The sequence below is a fragment of the Bubalus bubalis genome, chromosome 12 (genome assembly GCF_019923935.1).
Source record: "Bubalus bubalis isolate 160015118507 breed Murrah chromosome 12, NDDB_SH_1, whole genome shotgun sequence".
Lineage (NCBI taxonomy): Eukaryota > Metazoa > Chordata > Mammalia > Artiodactyla > Bovidae > Bubalus > Bubalus bubalis.
The window spans coordinates 73,376,882-73,403,918 of NC_059168.1; the positions used below are offsets into that span (position 1 = coordinate 73,376,882).

At 39.9% G+C, this 27,037-nt stretch overlaps 1 protein-coding gene across 17 annotated transcripts in view; it reads left to right on the forward strand.

The window, feature by feature from the left end:
* DTNB (dystrobrevin beta) overlaps positions 1–27,037 on the forward strand; it is a 244,784-nt gene that overhangs the window by 88,910 nt on the left and 128,837 nt on the right. For all 17 annotated transcript variants that reach the window (XM_025261414.3, XM_044926157.2, XM_044926166.2 and 14 more), the window contains 2 exons: positions 1,855–1,960; positions 5,037–5,203. In XM_025261414.3, coding sequence (XP_025117199.2) covers positions 1,855–1,960; positions 5,037–5,203 — 273 coding nt within the window. The remainder of the gene's footprint in view (positions 1–1,854; positions 1,961–5,036; positions 5,204–27,037) is intronic.

Consider the following 27,037-nt stretch of genomic DNA (forward strand, 5'->3'; position numbering starts at 1 on the left):
CCAGGGGGATCTCTGACCATACTTGGAGAACCACTGCGCTAGCCCTTGAGAGATAAGAAAACTGAAACCAGATTATTAGGTGATTTTCCCCCAAATCACCTAGTTAATGGAAGACAGAGTCCTGGGACATGGTTCTTCTGGCTTCACTCCTCATGCTTTCAGTGGACCTCCAATTATAGTATGATTTAGGACAACTGAGGAAAAGAACTGACTCATTGGAAAAGACCCTGATTCTGGGAAGGATTGAGGGTAGAAAGAGAAGGGGACGACAGAGGATGAGATGGTTGGATGGCATCACCAATGCAATGGACATGAGTTTGAGTAGACTCTGGGAGTTGGTGATGGACAGGGAAGCCTGGTGTGCTGCAGTCCATGGGGTCACAAAGAGTTGGACAAGACTGAGTGACTGAACTGAATTGAACTGAGGACAACTTTTGGAAACTGATCCTGAGTGTATTTATAAGGGAGTTCTGAGATATCAGATATATCCATTCCTCTATCTATGGACTTTTAGGTTGCTTTCATGTCCTGCAGTGAGCATTGGGGTGCATGTAGCCTTTCAGACCATGTTTTCCTCTGGATATATACCCACGAGTGGGATTTCAGGGTCATATGGTAGCTCTATTTTTAGTTTTTTAAGGAACTTTTTCATCCTGAAGATTTTTTAAAAACCTGTAAAACTGCATGATAGGTGAGTCAAGACTTTTTAGGGAAAGTAACATTAGCATTATAAGTGGGCTTGTAAAAATGTAATTTTTAACAAATATAAGAAGATACAGATATATTAATTTAAACATCATGAATGATATGTTTAATATTTGTTAACTACCTCTGACTAGTTTAAAAAAACTCCCTAGCATCTTCTTTCTCAATTTTAAATGGATGCTTTTAATTTTATTTTGGTTTATTGCAGTTATTTACATATCCACTATATTTTCCATGTCCGAACCTCCATTCAAATGTTGGGTGACTTACTGGTTTTGTTTTTTTGTTGTTCACCCATTCCTCCCAATTTCCATTGAAATCTCAGAAACAGTAGTAACTTGGATGCCTGAGATGAAAAACACTTGGGAAAACTTTAGCCTAGTTGAGTAGGCATTTCTCAAACCATACCATCAGTGCACAGCTGTGTATAGAGGGCCTTTGGGTGGTGACTTCCTACTGTTATCACCCTCAGCCCTCTTGCATATATGTGAGACCCTTTCCCTCTCTCCATTCACTGCTGGCCTGTACTCGGTCTTGGATCTGAGACTTTGCTTCAGATTTCTTCAGAAGTAGTCTTTTGAAGGATACCTGAGTTGTTCTGATTCGGTTAAGGCTTTTACAAGTCATGTAAATGTGTTTTTCCTTTATTGTCTCATCTGTAAAATGAAGATAGTAATGCCAATTTATCTTTTTTCATTTCATATCTTTATTGAAATACAGTTGACTTACAATATTCATTCCAGGTGTGTGTATGTTAGTCCCTCAGTCGTATCTGCCTCTTTGTGACCCCATGGGCTGTAGCCTGTCAGACTCCTCTGTCCATGGAATTCTTTAGGCAAGAATACTGGAGTGGGCTGCCATTCCCTGCTCCAAGCTTCAGGTGTACAGCACAGTAATTCCATCCTAGCCTATTTGTCTTATACAGTTGTTTTAAGACTCAAATAAAATAATGTAAGTAGAAATGCATTTGAATATAGAAATAGTATTTAGGGTAGTGTGTTACAATGTCTGTAGTAATGCAAAATATTATTTATTTTGCTATAAAATTTCCCATGTAATTCATTCCACCTTGGTTGTGAGAATCCTAAGTTAGCCTAACGTTAGAGTTCAGAGGTAACTTGAAAAATAATTTTTTTTTTCTCTTCACAGAAAAAGATAATGCTAAATATGTTTTTAGACACAATGATGGCCGATCCTCCTCCCCAGTGCCTTGTCTGGCTACCTCTCATGCATAGGCTTGCCCACGTGGAGAATGGTAAGCAAAACTTTCATCATTCAGTCCCTTGTGCTGTAGGAAGTATGTGAACTGATAATATATGTAATGTCTTAGCTATTGTCACTGAAAATTGTAATTGATATTTGTTGGCACTCCATCATTTGAATTTGTAGTTTTGGCTTTCAAAAAAGAAAATTTATTTCTCAAAAAAAAAAAAAAAAAAAAGAGGAAAGGGGACATATTACATAGGATACGAATGTAGTAATATCAGTTCAGAAAACTTTGTGTTTCAAACTCTAGGCTTTTCCCCCCAAATTCCAGATGATTGTTTTCTGCTTGATCCCACCCGACTTAGCCATGACTTCCTTTTTTTCCCCTATAGTTTATAAAAAGCTTAGCTCCAAAAAATTGAATGTATTAAATAGCCACCATTAAAATTATAATTATTTTGGAATAGTTTAAAGGAAAGTAGCTAAGATAGAATTTGGTACTTGGTTTCACCAGTACTCAGTTTTTTTCTTTACTACTGAATTACTCTCAGTATTCTCCCCAAGTGCATGCATGCTAAGTCGCTTTAGTCGTGTCCAATTCTTGTGACCCCACGGACTATGTAGCCTGCCAGTCTCCACTGTCATGGAATTCTCCAGGCAAGAATACTGGAGTGGGTTTCTTCCCGACCCAGGGATCAAACCTGTGTCTCTTGCATCTCCCGCTTTGGGAGGCGGGTTCTTTTGGAATTGAAATGGTATTTACCTCTGAGTAACTTCTTAGGTTTTTCTAGTATTGTTATCAGCTTATCTCCTTGTTTAGGTTGCTTCAGTTCATTAAAGGAAAGTCCCTAGTTTTCTCTGGACCTTCCCTTCTCTCATGGCTCTTGCCTGTCTCTCCTTATTCCACAGAAGAGAAAGAGTGAAAGGTGACAGGCACTAAAAGTTAGAGTCCTCTTCTTCATTTTGTAAGAATGAGAGAACATAACCATACTCTCTTATATTCTCTGCCTCCTATTCATATCTCTTATTTTTTTTAATTGCTCAGCCTTTTGCCCAATTATGACTTTAGTTCACAAGTCCTTAGATGCAAGATTATTTTACTAAAGTTCTGGAATTTCTTGAGTAGACTAAAACAGCTAAATTTTAAACAGGATTTTTGGAAAGAGCTTTGTGCTATTAAATTATAACAATATTGCTTCCTTGGGGGAGCAATACTTTTATAGTCCTAAATGTTTTAGTAGTTTCATATCCAGCTCATTTTCGTAAAATCATTTTATGCCTAGTCTACCAAGTAGAGGGAATCTCATTTGTCGAGATGTATTATCATTATCCATGTGAACATTTTGTTGTGACTTTCTACGTAGTATTTATTGATTACATTCTTATGTGGTTAAGACTTTGATTACTTTTTAGAAATATCTTGGTGACAAAATTTAAATTTCTTAGAGGAAGTTTATACCTTCAACTTCTCATTCCAGATTTTACTCTTTCTGTTATTCTTTAGTGATCTTGTTGCATTATTTTTTTCACCAAGTGCTCAGGTTTTGTCCTTGTTTGTTTTGAGTCTCTAGTTAACCTACATTTTTGGAAGCAGGACTAGAAGTCCTTATAATTGAGGTAAGATTGCCTTTGTATCCATAGGGCCATAAAGAGCTATTCAAATGATGATTTGACTATTACACCCCTCTTTCCTTTGACTTTGACTTCTTGTGTTCAGAATTGAATTGGCGAAGGGAACAATGTTGCTTTCAACGTTTAAAAGTATAAACAATCTGTAATACACAGTTTTGCATTTATTGACCGCTTTCCACTCAATGAACTGGACTTTCAGGCCCCAGTAACCCTTATAAATCCTAACTGCCAGCTGGCGGTTTTCCACCAGGTAAGATGCTGTGTGAGGTGGAGAAAAGAGTGGCAGGTCACTGAGCTTCCCTTCCTTCGAATCACTGCCCCTTTAGTGGTTAGATTAGAGTACTTTATGTCAGTACTTAGAGCTCTTACCTAAAACTAGTACTTTTTTTTTTAATTAAAAAAAATTTTTTTTTTAATTGAAGGATGATTGCTTTACAGAATTGTGTTGGTTTCTGCCAAACCTCAACATGAATCAGCCATAGGTGTACATATGTCCCCTCCCTCTAGAGCCTCCCTCCCACCTCCCTCCCCATCCCCACCCCTCTAGGTTGTTACAGAGCCCCGGTTTGAGTTCTCAGAGTCATACAGCAAATTCCCATTGGCTGTCTATTAAAACTAGTATTTTGATGTGGCTTGCCTTACTTTTTTTTTTTTTTTAAACCAGTTCCCATTTGCTCCCCAGTATGTAATACTATTTAATTCAGCAAACATTTCAAGACCATCAATCCAAGGGACTATGTGAAATACCACTCGCAGGTAATAGAGACACATAGCATGTCGTCCTGGCCCTCTCAGATTTTATGTTAGTGAAGGAGACGTGTCCACAGCCAACAATATACATCTCTTTAAAAGAAATAGGATTGGAAGAGAAATTTGGAGTGAAGGTGTCTCTCCTTACTTATACATGTATGCAAACTTTGAGACATGACTGATGTTTTAAAGAAGGAAATTGATTGGTTTCTAAGGTGAATTGTAATTGATTCTCAATGGGACATTTTGGTATTGTCTTTTTATTTCAGTGAATGGCTGGTTCAGTTCAGTTCAGTCACTCAGCCATGTCCAGCTCTTTGCGACCCCATGAACCGCAGCACGCCAGGCCTCCCTGTCCACCAATTCCCGGAGTTTACCCAAACTCATGTCCATTGAGTCAGTGATGCTATCTAACCATCTCATTCTCTGTCGTCCCCTACTCCTCCTGCCCTCAATCTTTCCCAACATCAGGGTCTTTTCCAGTGAGTCAGCGCTTCGCATCAGGTGGCCAAAGTATTGGAGTTTCAGCTTCAACCTCAGTCCTTCCAGTGAACACCCAGGACTGATTTCTTTTAGGATGGAATGGCTGGTTCAATGAACTAAATAGAAGACAGTTGCAATTCTTCAGTTCTAGCTGTGTGTTCACCTTGGCTTTTATGTTACATTTGGTCTTCCACCGCACTGACGTTCTCCAAATGACAGTGACTTCTCTCTCTCTCTGGCCCTCTCCCCCCGCCCTCAAGTCTTCCACCCTGTGGAGTGCTCCTATTGCCGCTGCGAGGGCATGATGGGTTTCCGGTACCGGTGCCAGCAGTGCCACAACTACCAACTCTGCCAAAACTGCTTTTGGCGAGGCCATGCCAGTGGCCCTCACAGCAACCAACACCAGATGAAGGAGCATTCCTCTTGGGTAACTGCTCTGTGTCTCAGTCTGTGTCCCCAGCGCTTATCTGTTTCATCGGTAACAGCACTAAGGGCTTCTTTCCTGATAGATGCCTATCAAATGAGGATGTGGCGTCATCAAATATTAACCCTGACTTTTACGATGGGGTTTGCAAATACGTTGTGCTTCATCACTTGATTTGACGAGCAGAGTTGTTGTTGTTTGTTTGTTTTTTAACATTTGGCAACTTTGTATTCACATTAAATAAAATATCACCAGCATCTTCCCTTGACAAGACATTTGCTTTCACAAAACTGAGCTTTGCTTTTACATCTGTGTCGTACGTATTAAAGATGTTCCAGAGTGTATTTTATGCTTTTCTTGAGCATTTAGGGTTAATGCTGCAGTGCACATGCTTTTGATGAAATCTTTGTGCACATTCTAAATTATCTCATTAACATAAGTTCCTACAAGAAGCTAGCTGCGTTATGAGGAAGATTTAAATTTCTTTTTTGCAAGCAAATTTTATTCATGCTCATAAGATTTAAATGTTGCAAAGAAAGCTGCATCAGATGAAGTTAGATTTTTGCCTCTTGAAAATTGGGGAAATACTGTATTTTACGGTTGTCACATTGATGTCTACTTTCAAAAGTAGTCTTTTAAATAACAATATTTAGGTGGAGGTCAGTGTTTAACTTTTCTGTGTAGTGTTTATAAATCATGTAACAAGTTTAGCATCAGTCATTTTTTTTTCTTCCCTCCTTCCAGTTTATTTCTAGAGTTTTAAAAAATGCCATAATTTTATTTCCTAACAGTTGCTATAGCCTTGTTTTAAAACTTTTTCCTCTAGTTCTTGTTTGTTGATTGGTTGGTTGATTTGCTAAAAGGTAGAAAAATATTTAGGGTCATAAGTATAATTGTGGATCTAGGTTCTTTAGCCTGGGCATCGTACTAAACTTTAAGTATTAGAAAGCTTCATTTATTGGGGGCTGGGAGCAGGTCTTTTTTCTTTTAGTTAACCTTCTTAAAACTCAACCAAGAAAAAAGCAAATAAGGGATTAGTTAAAAACCAAGAGCAAACTTTAATCAAGTGTGTACTTCATTTCCTACATCTTTGATAATGTGTTAGAGATCATTTTTTTATTAGATGGCTTTTCAGTTACAATTAAACCATAAAAGTTTGTTAAACTGAACCTCCTGTCCTGAGTCTTGTTGTATTGTAAATTCCAATTTTTTTTTTTTGGTTGAGGAGACATTATTTTAAATTTTTTAAAAAGGCAAAGGGGGAAAAAAAAAACCCAAATAGTTTATTCTCTTTCATTGGCTAGAAAGAATTTATAGATTTTAAAATTGTTACTTTTTCTTCAAGTTTAAGTATCCCATGCTGTTAATTGACTTTTTAGTATTTTTTGGCTGTTTCTTGTTTAGAGTCTCACTCTTTACCTGAGATAGCTCTTTGCTATCTCAGAATGATTGGATTCTCTGAGTGTATCTACTGAAAATTCTCCTTCTAGATGTCAGGGCTAGGAGGATGAGGATCTTCTTTTTCACCTTGGTTTAATCTTGCTCATTTAGCTAATTTATAACCCTTGTAGAAATGGGAATTTTACATTTACTTAAACATCAGTGACTGTTTGAATATTGCTTTATGATTTACAAAGCAGTTTTTCATACCCAGTTGATCTATAGCATACCTAAAGTACAGAAATTACATGTGAATTTTTAAATTTCTGTTTGATCCTCACAACACTCTTGTGAAGTAAGTCTTATACTCATTTTTAAAAAATTTCAGTTTTGCTATTTTTTTTCTAGTTTATAATTCATTTTTGTGGTGGTGACTTAAGATTTCAAGAAAATCAAGTGTTATCAGCATACATAATTTTGATGCTGGTGTCCTAAATGTATCAGTTCTGAATTTTGATGAGTATGTGCATTATGATGGTAAATGCATCCTGGGAGGATCTTTTAGCAGTGTGTGTGTGTGTATCTTGTTTTTAAGATTAGGGCTCTGTGTGCAGTGTTCTTGTTCTTTGAGGAAGATATGGGTGAATTTTGAGGCTAATTGGGTAAAGAAGTTTCCACCTAAGAAAAAATATATAATCAGTTTAGTGGTAATTTTTTTGAAGTTTGTCCACTATATTTGTATTAATATTTTGAATGAATGTTTCTCTGTATGTTTATAACAGATGAATTTAGTGTGCATGAATTCCGTTGTAGATTTGATATGTATATTGTTGGTGCTTGGAATTTTTATTTTTCCAAAAGTTCTGTCTAATGTTTTATGTAAGTAACTATGCAGTATACTTCATTATTCTTTTAGTCAACAATCCATTCTTTTACCTTTATTATAGAAAAGAAGCCATATGGTACCATACCTGTGATTCATTCTGTCCATTTATTATTTATTCAAAATATATTTTTTGAGCATCTGTTATGTTCCAGGCAGTGTAAAAGGCTTATGAGATCTATCTATGAACAAACCAGACAAAGACTCCTACCCTCAGTTCAGTTCAGTTGCTCAGTCGTGTCTGACTTTTTGTGACCCCCCCCATAGACTACAGCACGCCAGGCTTTCCTGTCCATCACTGACTCCCAAAGCTTGCTCAAACTCATGTCCATTGAGTCGGTGATGCCATCCAACCATCTCATCCTCTGTCTCCCCCTTCTCCTCCTGCTTCAATCTTTCCCAGCATCAGGGTCTTTTCAAATGAGTCAGTTCTTTGCATTAGGTGGCCAGAGTATTAGAGTTTCAGCTTCAGCATCAGTCCTTCCAGTGAATATTCAGGACTGATTTCTTTTAGGATTGACTGGTTTGTTCTTTTTGCTGTCCAAGGGACTCTTAAGAGTCTCCAACACCACAGTTCAAAAGCATCAATTCTTCGGTGCTCAGCTTTCTTTATAGTCCAGCTCTCACATCCATACATGACTACTGGAAAAACCATAGCTTTGACTAGACGAACCTTTGTTGGCAAAGTCATGTCTCTGCTTTTGAATATGCTGCCTAGGTTGGTCATAACTTTTCTTCCAAGGCCTAAGTGTCTTTTAATTTCATGGCTGCAGTCACCATCTGCAGTGATTTTGGAGCCCCCCAAAAATAGTCTGTCACTGTTTCCATTGTTTCCCCATCTATTTGCCATGAAGTGATGGGACCGGATGCCATGATCTTCGTTTTTTGAATGTTGGGTTTGAAGCCAGCTTTTTCACTCTCCCCTTCCTACCCTGGTGGAGCTTAAATTTTAAGGGATGTTAAAGACACCACTAGGGCTTGCCAACATCACTGTTTTCCTGTTCTTGCTGGGCACACATCTAGACTACATTTTTGAGCCCCTCTGTATCTAAAAGGACCATGTGAATAATTCTTACCAGGGGAATGTGATTAGAGTGATACATGTCTTTCCAGAACAAGGCAGTTGATAGCTGGATGCCTTTTCTATTTTCTTTATCAGCTTAATGGAGGGAATTTCTTTAGGATCCAGAGAGGGTGAAACTATAAAATTTCCTAAGGACCCAGAGAGGATAAAACTATAAAGAGAATTTCTTTAGGACCCAGAGAGAGTGAAAATATAAAATGAAAGGAAACTGGGTCTTTGAACAATGGGTGAGAAGAATCCTGCCAGCCTGTGTGACTCTCGTGGGAGCAAGAAAGAAACCTTGTATTAAGCCACTGAGGTTTTAGTTTTTGCTACAGTGGTTGATACTAGAAGTGGAGTTCTATTAAAGCAAAACCTTTAAATCTGTTTCACTGACTTAGCAGTCAGGTAGCACTCTGATGAGAACGCTGACTTTGGGGATGGGAAGGACTTCCAGGTTCCGCAGAGGTGACCAGTTTGGTAAATTTGTCATCCATGGTAACTTGGGAAACCTACCTCATGCCAGGTTAACTCTTGGTCAAACATTGGAAAAGGTCACAGTGTGTGTTGACTTATTGTTAAGGTATTACGTGAAAGAGAGGAGTTAAGGAAAGAATGGGCTAGTTTTCAAGCAAAAAAATGAAAGGGAATAGAGAAAATTCTGAGAGTTGGGGCAGAGAAAGGAAAAGCGGACTGTTTTAGAGAGCAGGAGATAAGAGTTGAGAGAGGCTTTGAGCATCAAAGACCTAGTAAACATTCTCAGTTGAAAAAAAGTGACCCAGTCCTGTGGCCAAGCTCAGATGAAGGGTGAAAGTCCATCAGAACTGCTGCTCTCACCAGTTATCTTGCTCCCACCTGCATACTTCTGATTTACTGGCTCAGGGATACACAGAACCTGGACACAGGCTGCTTTTGAAAGTTCCCCCAAGTGATTCTGTTTTGCAGCCAAAGTCGGAAACCGCTGACCTATTGTTTTATCTGGCCTCCAGGTGGCTGCTGTTAGTTGAAAGCAAGAGTCATGGAGGCAAACACATAAATCAGGATTGAGAATTATGTCTGGGAAAGAACTTTGTGTGTGGTTTCTGGCACATGGAACTGACTAAAAACAAATAGATCAAAGGCCTGCTAAGTTTTTCAGGGAATTATATTGGCAACGGAACCATGAGCCTGACTATTTGAGCTGTAAATGTAAAACTATTTAAGGACCCAGAACTTGCTCTGGAAAGAGGTGGGTTGTGAAGGTTTTACAGCCCCTTAGGAGGGCATGCCATAGCCCACTTGAACCGAGGAGGATACTGGATGAAGAAGAACCTTCTGCTCTTGCCCTGCTATTTATTGTATGTTGGGACTAGGGAGGGCAGGTGCAGATAACACGCTTGTTCAGTTCATAGGATGCAGCCTCAGGAACTGCACATGGTCTTGATGAAGAAGAGTGTGCAAGAGTCAGAGGTCCTGCACTTGTAGTTAAATGCCCTGACTGAATGGGACTTTAGGTTTGCCTTTGGATAGTGGGGGAGGTTTGAGTGTATTCTCTGTGTAGCAGAAGAAAGATTAGAAGTACTTACCAGTATCCATGCTTTCCTTTTCTTCCTGGATCAGTTCAGTTTAGTCGCTCAGTTGTATCCAACTCTTTGCAACCCCATGCACTGCAGCACGCCAGGCCTCCCTGTCCATCACCAACTCCTGGAGTCCACCCAAATCCATGTCCATTGAGTTGGTGATGCCATCCAACCATCTCATCCTCTGTCGTCCCCTTCTCTTCCTGCCTTCAATCTTTCCCAGCATCAGGGTCTTTTCCAATGAGTCACTTCTTCACATCAGGTGGCCAAAGTATTGGAGTTTCAGCTTCAGCATCAGTCCTTCCAGTGAATATTCAGGACTGATTTCCTTTAGGATTGACTGACTGGGTCTCCTTGCAATCTAAGGGACTCTCCAAAAGTCTTCTCCAACACCACAGTTCAAAAGCATTAATTCTTCTGTGCTCAGCTTTTTTTATAGTCCAACTCTCACATCCATACATGAATAGACTACTGGAAAAACCATAGCTTTGGCTAGAGGGACCTTTGTTGGCAAAGTGATGTCTCCTGGGTATATAACTAGATTATATAACCCATCCTCCTTGTAGCCAGATGGGCTGTGGGACTAGTTCTTACCAATGGAATTTGTTTGGAAGTGATCTATATTAGGGTCAAGGTTCAGTTCAGTTCAGTCGCTCATTCGTGTCTGACTCTTTGCGACCCCATGAACCCCAGCACGCCAGGCCTCCCTTTCCATCACCAACTCCCAGAGTCCACCCAAACCCATGTCCATTGAGTCGGTGATGCCATCCAACTGTCTCATCCTCTGTCATCCCCTTCTCCTCCCGCCTTCAATCTTTCCCAGCATCAGGGTCTTTTCAAATGAGTCAGCTCCTCGCATCAGGTGGCCAAAGGATTGGAGTTGCAGCTTCAGCATCAGTCCTTCCAGTGAACACCCAGGACTGATCTTTAAGATGGACTGGTTGGATCTCCTTGCAATCCAAGGGACTCTCAAGAGTCTTCTCCAACACCACAGTTCAAAAGCATCAATTCTTCTGTGCTCAGCTTTCTTTATAGTCCAACTCTCACATCCATACATGACCACAGGGTCAAGGTAGTTAGCAGCAATTGTGTCTTCTCCAGTCTCTCTCTCTTTACCCTTCCTACTCCCTCTGTACATTTGCCCAAATGAAAGGATCTCTGTTAGTTCCCAGAGGCAGAGTCCTTAGATGAAAAGAAGCTGGGTACCTGAATGCCTGGATCAGAACCCGTCTGCCAGTTTACACTCTCACATGAGCAAGAAATCAGGAAAAGGAATGAAGGGTAGGAGTGGGGAGAGTCTTAGAGGCCTTGTTGACAAAATGAGATTTGAGTGGTCTTAGATGTTTGCCTGCAGACATCTGGGAAGAGCAGGAGTTTTCAGTGTCATGGCTGTAGAGCAAGACTGTGCCTGAATTCAGGGGACAACAACAACAAAAAAGAGTAGACAGAATGGACAGAGCAAGGGGAGGGTTGTAGGAGAGGAGGTCAAAGAGGTAACAAGGGCCTTGGTGGCCATCGTAAAGACTTCGACTTTTACTATAAGTGAAAGAAGAAATCTTTAGAGTTTTGAATAGAAAAATAGCTTGCATTGATTTATATTTTTAAATGATCAGTCTGGATGCCATGTAAAAAGTGCACAGTGGAAGGAAAAGATAGAAGCAGACTGTTTTGGAGAGGTAATTGCAGTAATTAAACAAGACATGATAGGATATTAGCAGCAGAGATAAAAATAATTAGTAGCAGTAAAAAGAATTGAATTAAGATATATTTTATAAATCTGTCTCATGGGTTGAATGTGGCTTGTGAGAGGAAAGGAGTCCAAGGAAATGCTAAGATTTTGTCCTAAACAGTTATAAGGATGGAATTGCCGTCAGCTGAGGCAATGGCAGCCCACTCCAGTACTCTTGCCTAGAAAATCCCATGGACGGAGGAGCCTGGAAGGCTGCAGTCCATGGGGTCGCTAAGAGTCAGACACGACTGAGCGACTTCACTTTCACTTTGCACTTTCATGCATTGGGGAAGGAAATGGCAACCCACTCCAGTATTCTTGCCTGGAGAATCCCAGGGATGAGGGAGCCTGGTGGGCTGCCGTCTATGGGGTCTCACAGAGTTGGACACGATGAAGTGACTTAGCAGCAGCAGCAGCAGAGATGGGGAAGGTTTGGGCTAAAGATCATTTAACAGTGATAAAAAAAAAAACCCCCCAAACCTACAACACTATATCTAGAATACTTTAAAAGAATCTTCCTCCAAATCTGAATCATTTAAATATGGCAATAAAAATTCTACTAAATATGATGAGTAGTTAATTGAGTAAAGTTTTCCTTTTAAAAGTATGATTTAATAGAAAATATGATAGTCTCTGTGACTGAGTTAACCACTTAAATCCTCGTTCAGATCATAAGGCTGGGATGATTGACAGGAGCCATTTCTGTGGGCCTCTGAATGTGGCTTGTGCTTTTCATGGCGTGGATACTGTGTTTTAAGAGAGAACATCCCTGCAGGAAGCAACTGGAGTACCAGTGTGCCTGGAGCTCTGGGGAAAGCCGCAAGGCCTTGTCTGACCTGGCTGTGAAGTTATATTATAATACTCCACCACATTCTGCTAGTCACAGTTGCTAAGGTTGGAGAGAAGGGACTTCATCTCTGATGATGGTGGGGTGGTGATAAAATTCATCACAGTGGAGCTTGGGTGGCAGGAGAGATCACTGCAGTTATGTTTGGAGAATACAGTCTGCCACCCAGAGGATAAAGCCTTCCAGTCTGAACAAGGACTTCCATTCAGCCAAGGAGACTATCAGGTTTTTGTACTAAATTAGTACAGTTTGGCGGCATTAAGTTTATTCATATTGTTGTGCAGCCATCACTGCCATCCATCTCTGGGACTTCTTCGTCTTCCCAAACTGAAACTCTTAATCCTTTCCTGATATGCAAGGAGGATGGAGATAAACAAGCCTGCTCCCACTCCTTGCCTTCCCCCGCCCCTCCTTACATTCTGATCTCTGTGCATTCTGGTCTTCACTGTACCAAGAGAAATTTGACCAATTCCCATGTGGTCGTGACCAATTCCCATGTGGTCGTCAGTTCACAGTAGGGAGTTTGTGTTTGTGTACAAAGTATACTTATACCGCAGTACAGTTTCTTGGTAGAACGTCTTGGTAGGGGTAGTTATGTATGGATATGGAAATTTCACCTTTCTTCCCACCAGATGGCAGACTCCACCTCAGAACAAAGTTATCCCATACTTGAAAACCTATAAATGACTAAGTATTGGATTTAACAACCTCTATTACTATGATTGCTTGTTTGTTTGTTTTTTTGAGTAAATGTTAATGGGCAACTCATATATGTCCAGTGTAGTTGTTTGGGCAGTAATGATATTAAACCATTTACTTGAAGCAATCAGAGAAGCTTATGTTGTTATAGACTTGAAACAATTAAGACTGTTGACTTTTGTCAGAAGCAGATTTCATTTTCATGTGGTCAGTATGCCTCGCCTCCCATCTCTAAAATTCTAAAAGATAGTATGTCTTCATGGAGGAGGAGGTATGTTTCTTGGCCATGCCCCTGTTTAGTTCTAAATAGTTACATGTCATAGTTCAATAGCTACTTTGTACATAGTACAAACCTAGGCAGGAAGACTATTTTTTACTTTTTTTTGATCTTTATTATTTATTTTTTTGGTTGTACTACTTGATGTGTGGGATCCTAGATCCCTGACCAGAGATCAGACCCATGCTCCTTGCATTGGAAGAGTAGAGCCTTAATAACTGGCCCACAGGGGACATCCCAGGAGGAGCATTTTTTAAAGGCATAAAGCAGTATCCTCACTTATAGCAAGTTATAGAAAGAGGTGAGATACACAGGTGAAGAAAACTGGTACAAAATCTAGTCCCTTAGGCCAGTGCCCCCTGCTCTTCAGAGAAACTGCTGAAACTTGTGCACTGTGGCTTCACTCCGTGTTGACTGCAAGGAGAGCAAACCAGTCCATCCTAAAGGAAATCAACCCTGAATGTTCATCGGAAGGACTGATACTGAAGCTCCTATCGTTTGGCCATCTGATGCAAAGAGCCAACTCATTGGAAAAGACTCTGATGCTGGGGAAGATTGAGAGCAAGAGGAGAAGTGGGTGACAGAGGATGAGATGGTTGGATGGCATCACGGACTCAATGGACATGAGTTTGAGGAAACTCAGGGAGATAATGATGGACAGGGAGGCCTGGTGTGCTGCAGTCCATGGGGTCTGCAAAGAGTTGGACATGACTTAGTGACTGAACAACAACGAAATGTTAAACAGTTGCCATTGAGCTGACAATTGTGCTCCTAGGTGAAACTTGAGAATTCTCTTTTGAGAATTGGACCACACAAATGCTTGTACATGAATGTTCATAGAGACAGCATTCAAAATACCTAAAAAGTGGAAATAGATCCAAATGTCTGCCAACTGATGAACAGATAATCAAAATGTGTTATGGCAATGTAGTGGAATATTACTAGGCAACAAAAAGTAATGAAGTACTGATGCATGCTTTCAAGGGAAGAACCCTTGAAAATATGTAAGTGAAAGCAGCCAAACATAAGATGGCACACAGGGTATGAAATTCCATTTGTATGATATGTCAACGATAGGCAAATATGTAGAGACAAGGTAGGTTAGTGGAGTGGGGAAAAAGAGTACTGAGTTTCTTTTGAGGGTGAAAAAAAGATCTAAAATGAGATATTAGTTTTGGTTAACAACTCTTTTGAATATATTTTAAAAACCACTGAATTGTGACTTTAAAAAGGTGAGTTTTATGATATGTGAAGTATGTATCTCAATAAAGCTGTTAAAAATTGGTCAGGGAAAGTTTTTCTTAAGAAGTGACATTTGAGCTGAGATTGGAATGACTAACTTGAGGTTGGTGGTTATGAATTCAAAGTCAGACCAGTTGGTGTAGTTGTGTATTTTACTTCCGCCCCCTCAAGTGTGTGAGAAGCAGAGTAGGTAGAGTTGGTGTTTTAACAGAAGAGTATGACAAAGGAAGAGAGCTGGTGAGAGAGGTTGGAGAGTATGCAAAGAAGTTACTGTAATAATGGGCAGTGGTGTGCAGGTTGGTTAAAGAGAGAAATGAGACCGTGAGGAAGATAAGGGACGGGGTGAAGGTGGTAGGTTCAATGACATTTAGGTCCCGCCGGTGTTGAAGTTTTGCTGGAGGCAGAACACTGGAAGGCGTGAGCTAGAAAGATAGAAGTTGGCGTGAGAGTAGGGTGCTTGACTCAAGGTTTTAGATAATATATGACCATTGGTAATACAGTGTTCTAGAACAAGACTTGAAACTGGTGGCTGATGCAGAGTGGAGGACAGGTTGTTGTAGGAGAGTTCAGGGAAGACCAGTGTTTAGGTTTCTTAGTTGCTGTAACAAATTACCACAGACATGGTGGCTTAAAACAGAAATTTATTCTGTCACAATTCTGGACACCACGATCTTTTATTTTATTTTAAAGTTTATTTTATTGAAATGTAGTTGATTTACAATGTTGTGTTAATTTCCACTGTATATCAAAGTGATTCAGTTTTTTATATTTATATATATATATATACACACACACACATACACATGTACATTCTTTTTCACGATCTTTTTCACTGTGGTTTATCAGTGAATAATTGACTGATATAGAATATCAGTCAATATAGAATATTGACTATAATTAGAGCTTCCCTGGTGACTTAGCATTAAAGAATCTGCCTGCCAATGCAGGAGATGTGTGTTCAATCCTTGGGTTGAGAAGGAAATGGCAGAATGGAGATGGAAATGGCCACCCACTCCAATATTCTTGCCTGGGAAATCCCCTGTCCATGGTGGGCTACAGTCCATGGGGTGACAAGAGTCAGAAACGACTTAGTGACTAAATCACAGCAACAAATTGAATATAGTTCTCTATGCCATACAGTAGGACCTCATTGTTTATCCCTTCTATATGTAATAGTTTGCATCTACTAACCCCAAACTCCCAGTCCATCCCTCCCTCACCTCCTCCTTGGCAACCATAAGTCTGTTCTCTGTCCGTTGACACCACAATTTGAAATCAAGATGTGAGCAGGGCGAAACTCCCTGTGGAGGCTGCAGGGAAGAATTCATTTGTGTTAGGGTTCTCCAGAGAAATAGAATCAATTGGGTTTACATTTATATAAGAAGTGATTTATTATAAGGAATTGGCTCATGCAACAATAGAAGCTGACAAGCCCCCAAATCTGTGGGAAGAGGCAGAAACCAAGAACCCAGGAGAGCCAAGGATGTAGTTCCAGCTTGGGTCTGAAGATGTGAGAACCAGAACTGATAATGTAGATCTGTGTCTGAAAGGCCTGCAGGCATGAGACCCAGGAAGAACAGATGTTTCCATTCAAGTCCAAAAGCCAGAAAACCCAGTGTCCCAGTTCAAAAGAATTCTCTCTTACTTGAAGGAGGGTCAGACATTTTATTCTGTTCAGGTCTTCAACCGATTGGATGAGGCCCACCCATGTTAGAGAAATCTGCTTTACTCAGTATACCAATCTGTGTGTTAATCTCATCCAAAATCACCCTTTATAGGAGCACTCAAAATACTGTTTGTTTGCATGTCTTGGCACACTGTAGCATAGATGAGTTGGCACACAGAATTAGCCATCATGCCATTCTTTGTCTCTTCCACTTTTGTGGCTGTTGTCATTCCTTGACTTGTAACTGCCTCACTCCAGTCTCTCCTCCTTGGTCACATGACTGCTTCCTCTTCTCTTTCTTCTCTGTTTGTCTATCTTATAAGGATACATGTAATTGCATTTAGGGCCCACCCAGATAATCCAGGATAAATGCTTCCTTCCCAGATCTTTAACTCAGTTACCTATTTTCCGTAGAAGGTAATATTTGCTCTTCTGACATATAGGGTACTTATTCTCAGGTTCCAGAGATTTGGATTTGGGCATATCTTTTGAGGGGTTCACCATTCAATCAACCACAGTAGTGTTTGGGAAAGGTCAACTATGTGGATGTTGAAATGAGTAAGAATTATGGCAGTAATATTGAACTCCACTAGAGAGGCATATTTAGGGTTTTGGTGACATGAAATTCATGTCATGATCACATGAAATTCAAAAGTAGGGTTTTAAGGGAAAGGGGAGAAAATCTGAGAATAGCTATCAGGTTCTAGGAGGACATCTCCCCCGCACCCCCGCTGGAGATCCAGCTGTTTGAGGGATGTGAGAGAAAAAGCGGCTGCCGCTTGAATAGCTGCAGAGGAAGCCAAGCCTTCAGGGAAAGCCAGGTTTCCTAGTAGAGCAAGAAGGTGAAAGTAAGACTCAGAGGAGAGGATCCTCAGACAGAGAAGGGGTTTTGCTGATGGTAGACTTGCAGACAAGTTGAAAGATTTGAGAGTGGAGGGTTAGTAGGAGATGGGGTCTTGTGAGGCTGTGCAGAACCTTACGAAATCAAAGTCCAAGTGGGGGACTCGAGTCTCTTATGAAACAGGTGTAACCTGTGATAAAAGTTGTACTGAAATTAGCCCATCTCCTAGGCAGATCATGGTGCTGCTGATGAGAGTATTGTTGGGAGAGAGTCTTGCCAGGAGCACATAGACCTCTGGGTTCCCATCTTTTTTTTTTCTTATGCAGTTTAAAAAAATTTATTTATTTTTAATTGAGGGATAATTGTTTTACAGTATTGTGTTGGTTTCTGCCAAACATCGATATGATCAGTCATAGGTACATATTGGTCCTCTCCCTTTTGAACCTTCCTTCCCCCAACCTTCCTCCTGTTCTACCTCTGTCGGTTGTTACAGAGCCCCACTTTGAGTTTCCTGAGTCATACAGCAAATTCCCATTGGCTCTCTATTTTACATATGGTTATGCGTGTTGCCATGTTACTGTCTCCATGCATCCCACCCTCTCCTTCCTCCCCGCCATTCATAAGTCTGTTCTGTGTGCCTGTGTCTCCATTGCTGCCCTGCACATAATTTCATCAGTACCATCTTTCTAGATTCCATATATGTGCATTAGTATACAATATTTGGTTTTCTCTTTCTGACTTACTTCACTCTGTATAATAGGCTCAGATTCATCTACCTCATTAGAACTGATTCAAATGCATTCCTTTTATGGCTGAGTAATATTCCACTGTGTATATGTACCACAGCTTCTGTATCCATTCATCTGTCGATGGACATTTAGGTTGCTTCCATGTTCTAGCTATTGCAAATAGTGCTGCAGTGAGCACTGGGGTGCATGTGTCTTTTTCAGTTTTGGTTTCCTCAGGGTATATGCCTAGGAGTGGAATTGCTGGGTCACATGGTACAGCAAAAGCAGTTCCAAGAGGCAGGTTTATAGCAATTCAATCCTACATCAAGAAACAGGAAAAACACTGAATAGACAACCTACCTTTACACCTAAAACAACTGGAAAAAGAAGAATAAAAAAAACCCCAGAGTTAGCAGAAAGAAGGAAATTATAAAGATCAGAGTGGAAATAAATGAAAAAGAAATGAAAGAAACAATAGTAAAAATTAATAAAACTGAAAGCTGGTTCTTTGAGAAGGTAAACAAAAGTGACAAACCTTTAGCTAGACTTGTCAAGTAAAAAAGAGAAGAATCAAATCAACAAAATTAGAACTGAAAAAGGAGAGGTTACAACAGACGATGCAGAAATACAAAGGATCCTAAGAGACTATTACGGGTTCCTGGCTTTATCCCTTTCATGGTGGTGTGAAGACCTGGGGAGATGTGGCCTGAAGTTCTCCTGATGGCAGCCACACTGGCTGCTTCATTGACCACGGGCTTCCTTCTGAAATTATGAATTTCTTGGGCCCTCCAAGAGGTAAAAGGAATAGGCTAGAGGTATCCTGACAGCATGTATCAGCAATTTCAGTGGGTTGAGTGGGATGTTTTACATATTGCTCTTTGTAGCATCTGAACGTTGCCCCAGTCTGCTCTGATATTTGGATGCAGTGTGTATCCTTAAACCCATTTACAGCTGCAGAAGTGCTGAGTTTGAACGCAGAACACTTGAAATGGACCCAGGTGTTTAAAAAGATGGATACGTATTCAAGAAAGTATTGGTGTGTAGTTTATGAAATAATAAGGGTTTTTTTTTTTTTTTTTCAACTAGCCTGATTATTTTTAGAACAGAAATGACAGGGAGGTTTTCCATTGCAAAGAAATGTATGACTTAACTGAAACCAAGCAGTTCTTCAAGTGAGCGGTTTCCTCTGGCAGTCATCTCACCCGCAGCCCTTTCTCCAGCGTTAGATCTCTTTTGATTCTTACAAGTGGCCACCAGAGCCAAACTGAAGAATGTGTATCCTGCTTCCATGTGTAGAGAGAATTAGAGGAATCTGTAGGACACAACAGTTGTGAATTGTTGGTCTGTTTCTGTATTAACTCAGATCGACTTAGCAGCAGCAGCAGCAGCAGCAGCAGTGATGATTGCCAGTGTGTCTAATACATTCTGAGATCTGTAGACACAGATTTATGGTAGAACTGTTTCTCTAAATACACTTAATACATGTGTATTGTATATTTATCCCCTTTTATCTCTGCTTAATGACTACAAAATGTCCAATTATGAAACTTGGATTATCTACAATAAACCCATATTTTCATGGGTTGCACCATGAAAAGGAACCCATATTCTGTGCAGCATTCTCTCCTGAGCTGCTTTTCTTTTTTTTTTTTAATTGAAGTATAGTTGATTTACAGTATTATATTTGTTTCAGTTGCACAGCACAGTGATTCAGTGAACTGTCTTTTCTTCTCTTGCTGCGACCTCTGAGTGTTTTCACATAGTTCCGGGTTTTAGATGACCCTCTGCACCCACCCTCCAGCACTTAAAGATTTTTGCAGTTCTGAATTCCAGCCCAGGCTTCTGGTCCAGGTTAAGACTCCTGTATTCAGTGGTGCTATAGACATTTCTATCTTGAAGTCTCACTAGCTTTTCTGTCAACACATGGTCCTAATAATTTTTTCAGTCAATTTTCTTTTTTAAAACATTTTACTTATTCATTTTTGGCTGTGCTGGGTCTTCGTTCCTGCCCGGGCTTTTCTCTAGTTGTGGTGAGCAGGGGCTGCTCTCTCGTGGCAGTGCACGGGCTTCTCATTGCAATAGCTTCTCTTGCTGCAGAGCATGGGCCCTTGGGTTCGCGGGCTTCAGAAGTTGCTGCATGTGGGCTCTAGAGCACAGGCTCAGTAGTTGTAGCACACGGGCTTAGTTGCTCTGCAGCATGTGGGATCTTCCCTGACCAGGGATCAAACTCGTGTCTCTTGCATTGGCAGGCAAATTCTCTACCGCTGAGCCACCAGGGAAGCCCCAGTCAATTTTCTTAGACTTCTAAGTAGCTAACTATATTGCCTATGGGAAACAGTAACGTAATCATTTCCCAATAGTTATACCTTTATTTTTTTAACCTTTGTTTTGGCAAAAACTTCTTGATCAGCACTTTCCAAAATTGCCTGAAAAGAATCAGCTGGGCAACTTGTTTTAAATATACAGAGTACTATGTCTCTGCCCTTGGGAATTTTAACTTAGGTCTGGGTTGAGGCAGAGGAATCTGTTTTATTTTTAAATAAATACCATAGGAATTTTTAAATCTTCAGATAATGTTGGGAAACACCGTTTCAGAGCTAATATTTTAATAGTGGTGATAGTCTTTGGTTCTCGGCTATGGAGCATCTGTATCACTTATAATGTTAATTGACTTCTGGTTCTGTTCCTGCCTTCACCTATGGCATTGTCTGTGGCAGCCGTTGGAGATACTGTGTGCCCAGGTGTCAGGGGGCAGTCTCAGTCAGGCAAAGAACTTTCTGCCCTGATAATCATTCCATAAACATTTCTAGTACCTGTTCCACTTCAGGTTGCAGAAAGTGCTGCCATACGAAGAAGCACATGGTGGGTCTTAGTGGTTTTCTGACCTTCATGCCTTCTCTAACCTCCACCCTCCCTTTTGCAGGACTCTGGATGCCTATGAAACGTTTTCCATAGTACACTTGTGTGCTGCCTCTTTTTTGTCTTAGCTGACTAGACCTTTTGTTTGCCCAAACCTGAAGTATTGGTCATAGTTCTCCTTCCTCATCCTACCCAGACATGCAGTCTGTTACTGCACGTGAGTCAGAGAACTGTCTGTTCTGTATATGCTAGAAGCAGCGTCTAAATCAGAGATGATTTATAACACACTGGGGTTTTATCTTATATTAATGGAGTAATGTTCTGAAAGCTTCTATAGTTGTGTCTTTGGACCTGGGACTTTTAGCTATAGCTGGGACTTTTAGCTTTAGCTCACAGATAGCACTGTGACAGTGTTGAACTATTTCCAATTCTTGTTCTACCATATTTTCTTACTTTTATATCTTTGAATCTGTTGTTCTAGCTACATTTGTCTCCTCTCTTCCTCATCCTCCCCAATTTCCCTTGCCAACTTCTCTTCAGCCTCTGAGATTCAGCTCAGCCATTGCCTCTTTTCCTGAACCCCAAGTTGATTTATGTGTCTTTTCTTGCTCTGCTGTGGCATACTGAATAGAATGCACTTATGCTTTTGTAATTATCTGTTCACTTGTCTGTATATGCTATTAGCTTGTAAGTCCTTAGTATGTTGCTAGCCTGTATACCCCAAGCGTTTGTTAAAGAACTTTATAAAGTTGGCATCTCCCACTTGTTCCAGTTTTTAAACTACTTTTGATCATGAGAATGTTCATTTTGTCTTCCTTGACTTGCAAAAAGTGTGAGAGATTGATAATGTCCAATTTTGGCAAGAATGTGGAGGAGAGGACTTGGTAGAAGTGTGAACTGATGCAACATTTGAAAGATAAAATTTTAAATGCATATAACCTTTGACCCAGCAATTCTCCATATAGGAATTCTCCCACAAAGACCCTTGCACCAGGTATATCAGGGTTTAGGTATGAAGAGATGACCAAAATATCGAACAGTAGTGAAATGGTGAAATTTATTATGGTATATATATATGGGTATGTGTGTGTGTGTGTGTGTGATTTTATATATGTATAATTAATAGCTATGGAATTCTGTGTAGCAGTCAAAATAACTGAACTAGATCTGTATGTTCAGATATGGAAAGAGGTCTATAATGTATATTCATCTTCATCCTTCCTCAGAAATAACCTCTGCTTTGAATTTAGTGCTTAACACTTCCGTTCATATTTTTGTATTTTTATTACACATGTGTGTGACCATTAAAACATATAGCATTCTCATATTTTTTATTTTTTATTGAAGGATAATTGCTTTAGAGAATTTTGTTGTTTTCTGTCAAACCTGAACATGAATCAGTATAGGTATACATATATCCCCTCCCTTTTGAACCTCGCTCCCATCTCCCTTCCCATCCCACCCCTCTAGATTGATACAGAGCCCCTGTTTGAGTTTCCTGAGCCATACAGCAAATTCCCATTGGCTATCTATTTTACATATGGTAATGTAAGTTTCCATGCTACTCTTTCCATACATCTCAGCCTCTCCTCCCCTCTCCCCATGTCCATAAGTCTATTCTCTATGCCTGTTTTTCCACTGCTGCCCTGTAAATAAATTCACCAGTACTATTTTTCTAGATTCTGTATATTGACTTCATCAGGATAGCATCATCCTGTAGCTTCTTTTGTTCACCTACATTGTTTATAAAATGATCTCCATACTGATATGGTTATTTTCAATGCCATATAAAATTCAGTTCTGTTAATATTACCACATTTAATTTATTCTCTTATTGCCTGACATTCAACTTGTTTCTACTTTTCCAAACAAAGCTTTAGTGGGTTTTCTGGTACACAGGTCATCTCATGCAGCCCAGAGAGTTTTTCTATGGTATAGTTTTAATAGTGGGATTCCTGAGTCCAGAAGAGTGTTGTAACTTACTTATGCGTAACATAGCAATTGTCGGTACTTCAGGGGTGCCCCTCCCAGCCCCGGGGTCGATGTGTATGGGACCATAAGTACTAGATTGGCTGTTGTGGTGTGCATAGGAATGTCAGTGTGTTGATGTTCAGTGCCAGCAAATCTGTATAATTTTTTTTTCCTGAAAAGGAAACTGTTTGCTACTCAAGCCAAGTTCTCCTTTTCTTTACACAACTCCAACCTCAGCTCTTATTGAGCCAGTTGAAATAGCAGTGGTTCCTTTTTTATGGGTCAAGAGGTTATCATTTATCAGCATGTTTCAGAAGCCATATGTGAACTAATTACTTTTTATTCTACCTAGATATAGTCTCATAAGTGAGAAACAAGGGCAGGAACGTATTGCTCTTCAGGATAGGAATAGCATTTAGGGTGTTCTTGCTTGGAAATAGTTGATATGGGCAGCTGAGAGGGGCTCAGAGCAAGGGACAGAGTGACTCTGGTAGTATAGCCTGGTGATACGGGTGTCTCAGGCAGATGTAGTGTACATAGGACCTGGGGTTGGACGGGCAGAGGTGCTTGGTGGCTTCTTGGAGAATAGGGATCCTGTGTTCATAAGACTAGCTACAGAGCTTTTCCACGAGGTTGGCACCTTCTGTCGCTTCCTTCACTCTCACTGAAAACAAGTCCTGCTTCTCCCTTTCAAGTAAGCATGAGCACAGATAGGATAGATTGTCTCAACAAGGAGCCTTGACTACAAAGATGAGCACTTCATTAAAAATCACCAGAAACAGCTATGCAAAGGAGATTACAGAAGCGTTTATTTTGGACATAGAATTCACAGAACAAGTGGAACTAGATTTTAAAATTGTGTAGTTGAACTCTTGGAGAGATGTGAACAGTTTTTTAAAAATTAACTCTTTTCGACTGTATTGGGTCTTTGTTGCTAGAGCAGGTTTTTTCTAGTTGTGGTGAGCAGGGGCTATTCCTCACTGTGGTACTTGGGCTTCTCAGAGTGGTGGCGTCTCTCGTTAAGGAGCATGGGCTCTACGTGTGTAGGCTTTAGTAGCTGTAGCATATGGTCTCTAGCTGCAGGCTAGAGGCTCTCAGGCTTAGTTGCTCTGTGACATGTCGGATCTTCCTAGACCAGGGATTGAACCTGTGTCCCCTGCCTCAACCACTGGGCCACCAGAGAAGTTCCAAGCTATTTTATCTACCAAAAATAACTAAGTTTTGATTCTGGAATTTAAAAGTTTGATTGTCAAAATAAGAAATTCACTAAGTGGGCTGATCATCAGTGCCTGTAACTTAAGAGAAGATTTGTGAGTTGGATACTAGAGCAGAAAATTGTTCTTAAATACATGACGGAAGGACAGAGTAATAGGAAAAAAAAAAAAAAGACATGGAGGATAGATTGAGGAGTGCCATCTAATAACAGTTCCAGAAGGAGGCTAAAGAGAATGCATAGAAGTTATATTTAAAGAAGTAAGAAACCCAATTTCAAGGTGGTTGACCAAACCCATTTTCCCACTTACCCTCTGTACCAAGCCCATAGAAATGATAAAAAATTAAGTTTAATAAATTATCTTTGAAGATTGAAAAGAAATGTTCCTGACCTGAAGCCATAAAACATTTTCAGTGAAGGGGTGTATGTAAAGGAGAAGTTGCAGAAAGGAACTGCTTAACAGTGCCTGTTTGAGGTCATCTGAGACCCTGAAGCTCTCTGCTGATTTTGTCAGAAAAGATTCAACATGAGGCCCCCAGCAAGGAGGCCACTATTGGCTAAGATGGCAAGTGAACAGTCCCATGGGAGATGTTTACATGATCATGAAAACCCAGAGGGAGCTTAGCACAGTGAAATATAAACAGCAGACCTACACCCTGTGGGTTAGAACAGTCAGAAAGAAACTTTAAAAATAGGTCAGTCTAATTTCCTTAGAGGACCAAGGATAGACTTTCATGCTTAATACAAGAAGTAGAAGTTATGAAACTATAAATAATAATGAAAATGAAGAATACAGTTGTTGAACAAACTCACTAGATGGGCTGCAGAGCAAACTGGATATAGCTAAAGAACAGATTATTGAACTGAAAGATCAGGGCAAGAAATTTTCCTGGAACCCAGCATCAAGAGATAAGTGTCTATAGACAGCATATATGTTTTTGTTTGTTTTTATATCCATTCAGCCAGTCTGTCCTTTAGTAGGAGAGTTTAATCCATTTATATTTAAAGTAATTATTGATATATATGTTCCTGTTGGGATTTTCTTAATTGTTTTTGGTTTGTTTTTATAGGTCTTTTCCTTTTCATATGTGTCCAGCCTATAGAAGTCATTTTAGCATTTGTTGTAAAGCTCGTTTGATGATGCTAAATTTTCTTAACTTTTCTTTGTTTGTAAAGTTTTTGATGTCTCCATCAATTTTGAGACCCTGCTGGGCAGAGTAATCTTGGCTGAAGATTTTTCCCCTTTCATTACTTTCAATACATCCTGCCATTCCCTCTGGTCTGCAGAGTTTCTGTTGAAAGGTCTGCTGTTAACTGTATGGGGTTTCCCTCGTATGTTACTTGTTGTTTTTCCTTTGCTGCTTTCAGTATTTTTTTCTTTGTGTTTAATTTTTGTCAGTTTGATTAATATGTGTCTCAGTGTGGTTCTCCTTGAGTTTATTCTGTATAGGACTCTCTGCATTTCTTGGACTTGATTGACTATTTCCTTTCCCATATTAGGGAAGTTTTCAACTATAATCTCTTCAAAAATTTTCTGATTCTCTTTCGCTTTTTCTGGGACCCCTATAATTCAAATGCTGGTGCATCTAATATTGTCCCAGAGGTCTCTGAGACTATCCTCAATTCTTTTCATTCTTTTTTCTTTATTCTGCTGTTTAGCAATTATTTCCACCATTGTATCTTCCAGTTCACGTATCTGTTCTTCTACCTCAGTTATTCTGCTACTGATTCCTTCTAGAGTATTTTAAATTTCAGTAATTGCATTATTTGTCATTGTTTGTTTATTTGTTATTTCTTCTAGGTCCTTCTTAAATATGTTAAAATGATTATTGCATTTTATTCATTCTATTTTCAAGATTTTGGTCATCTTTACTATCTTTACTCTAAATTCTTTTGAAGGTAGTTTGCCTATTTCCTCTTCATTTATTTGGTCTTGTGGGCTTTTACCTTGTTCCTTCATTTATACAATATTTCTCTGTCTTTCTATTTTATCTTACTATGTTTGAGGTCATCTTTCCCCAGAATGTGGGGTCTTAGTTCCTTTTGTTCTTGGTCTCTGCCCTCTGTTGGTGATGTTAGTCCAGTGGTTTGTGTAGGCTTCGTGTTGGGAGGGACTTGTGCCTGCATTCTGGTGGGAGGAGGTGAGCTTTCCTCCCCCCTGATGGGCAGGATTGTGTGAGGTGGTAGGTATTAGGGTGTCTGTGGGAAACCTGTCTGCTGATGATTGGGTTTGTGTTCTTGTCTTGCTTGTTGTTTGGGTGAGGTGTCCTGCACTGGGTGCTGCTGACAATTGGGTGATGCTGGGTCTTGGATGCAGGTAGAGGCCTTCAAGGGAGTTCTCACTAATTACTACTCTAGGATCAGGGGTTCTCTGGCAGTCTAGTGTCCTGGACTCAGTGCTTCCTCAGATTCTCAGGCCTGATCTACGATCAGGGAACCAAGATCCCACAAGCCATTTATCAAGGGGATAAAGAGGATTAAAACTAACAAATAAAAAACAAAAAACTAGGAAAAAAAAAAGAACCCTAGACAAATGGCAAATGCAATAGCAGTTGAATAGTAACAAAAGCAAAGAAACATATACACACACACACAAACAAAACCAAAACAGTCCAAAGAAGAGTACAGAGAGTGACCTGGTGAACAAAGGAAATAAAAATAATACCAACCAATGAAAAACAACACTAACTGAAACATGAAACAGAAAACAAGACCAAAGCAGAGAGCCAACTGAGGAATAAAGCAAAGAAAAGAAAACACACCAACATGGTGGGGGAAAAAAAAAAAAAAAACAGAAATGCAGAGTTAAATAGAAGTATTTTAAATGATTTAGATATAGTAAAGAATAACTATGCCAAGAAAAGAACAATAAGAAAAACA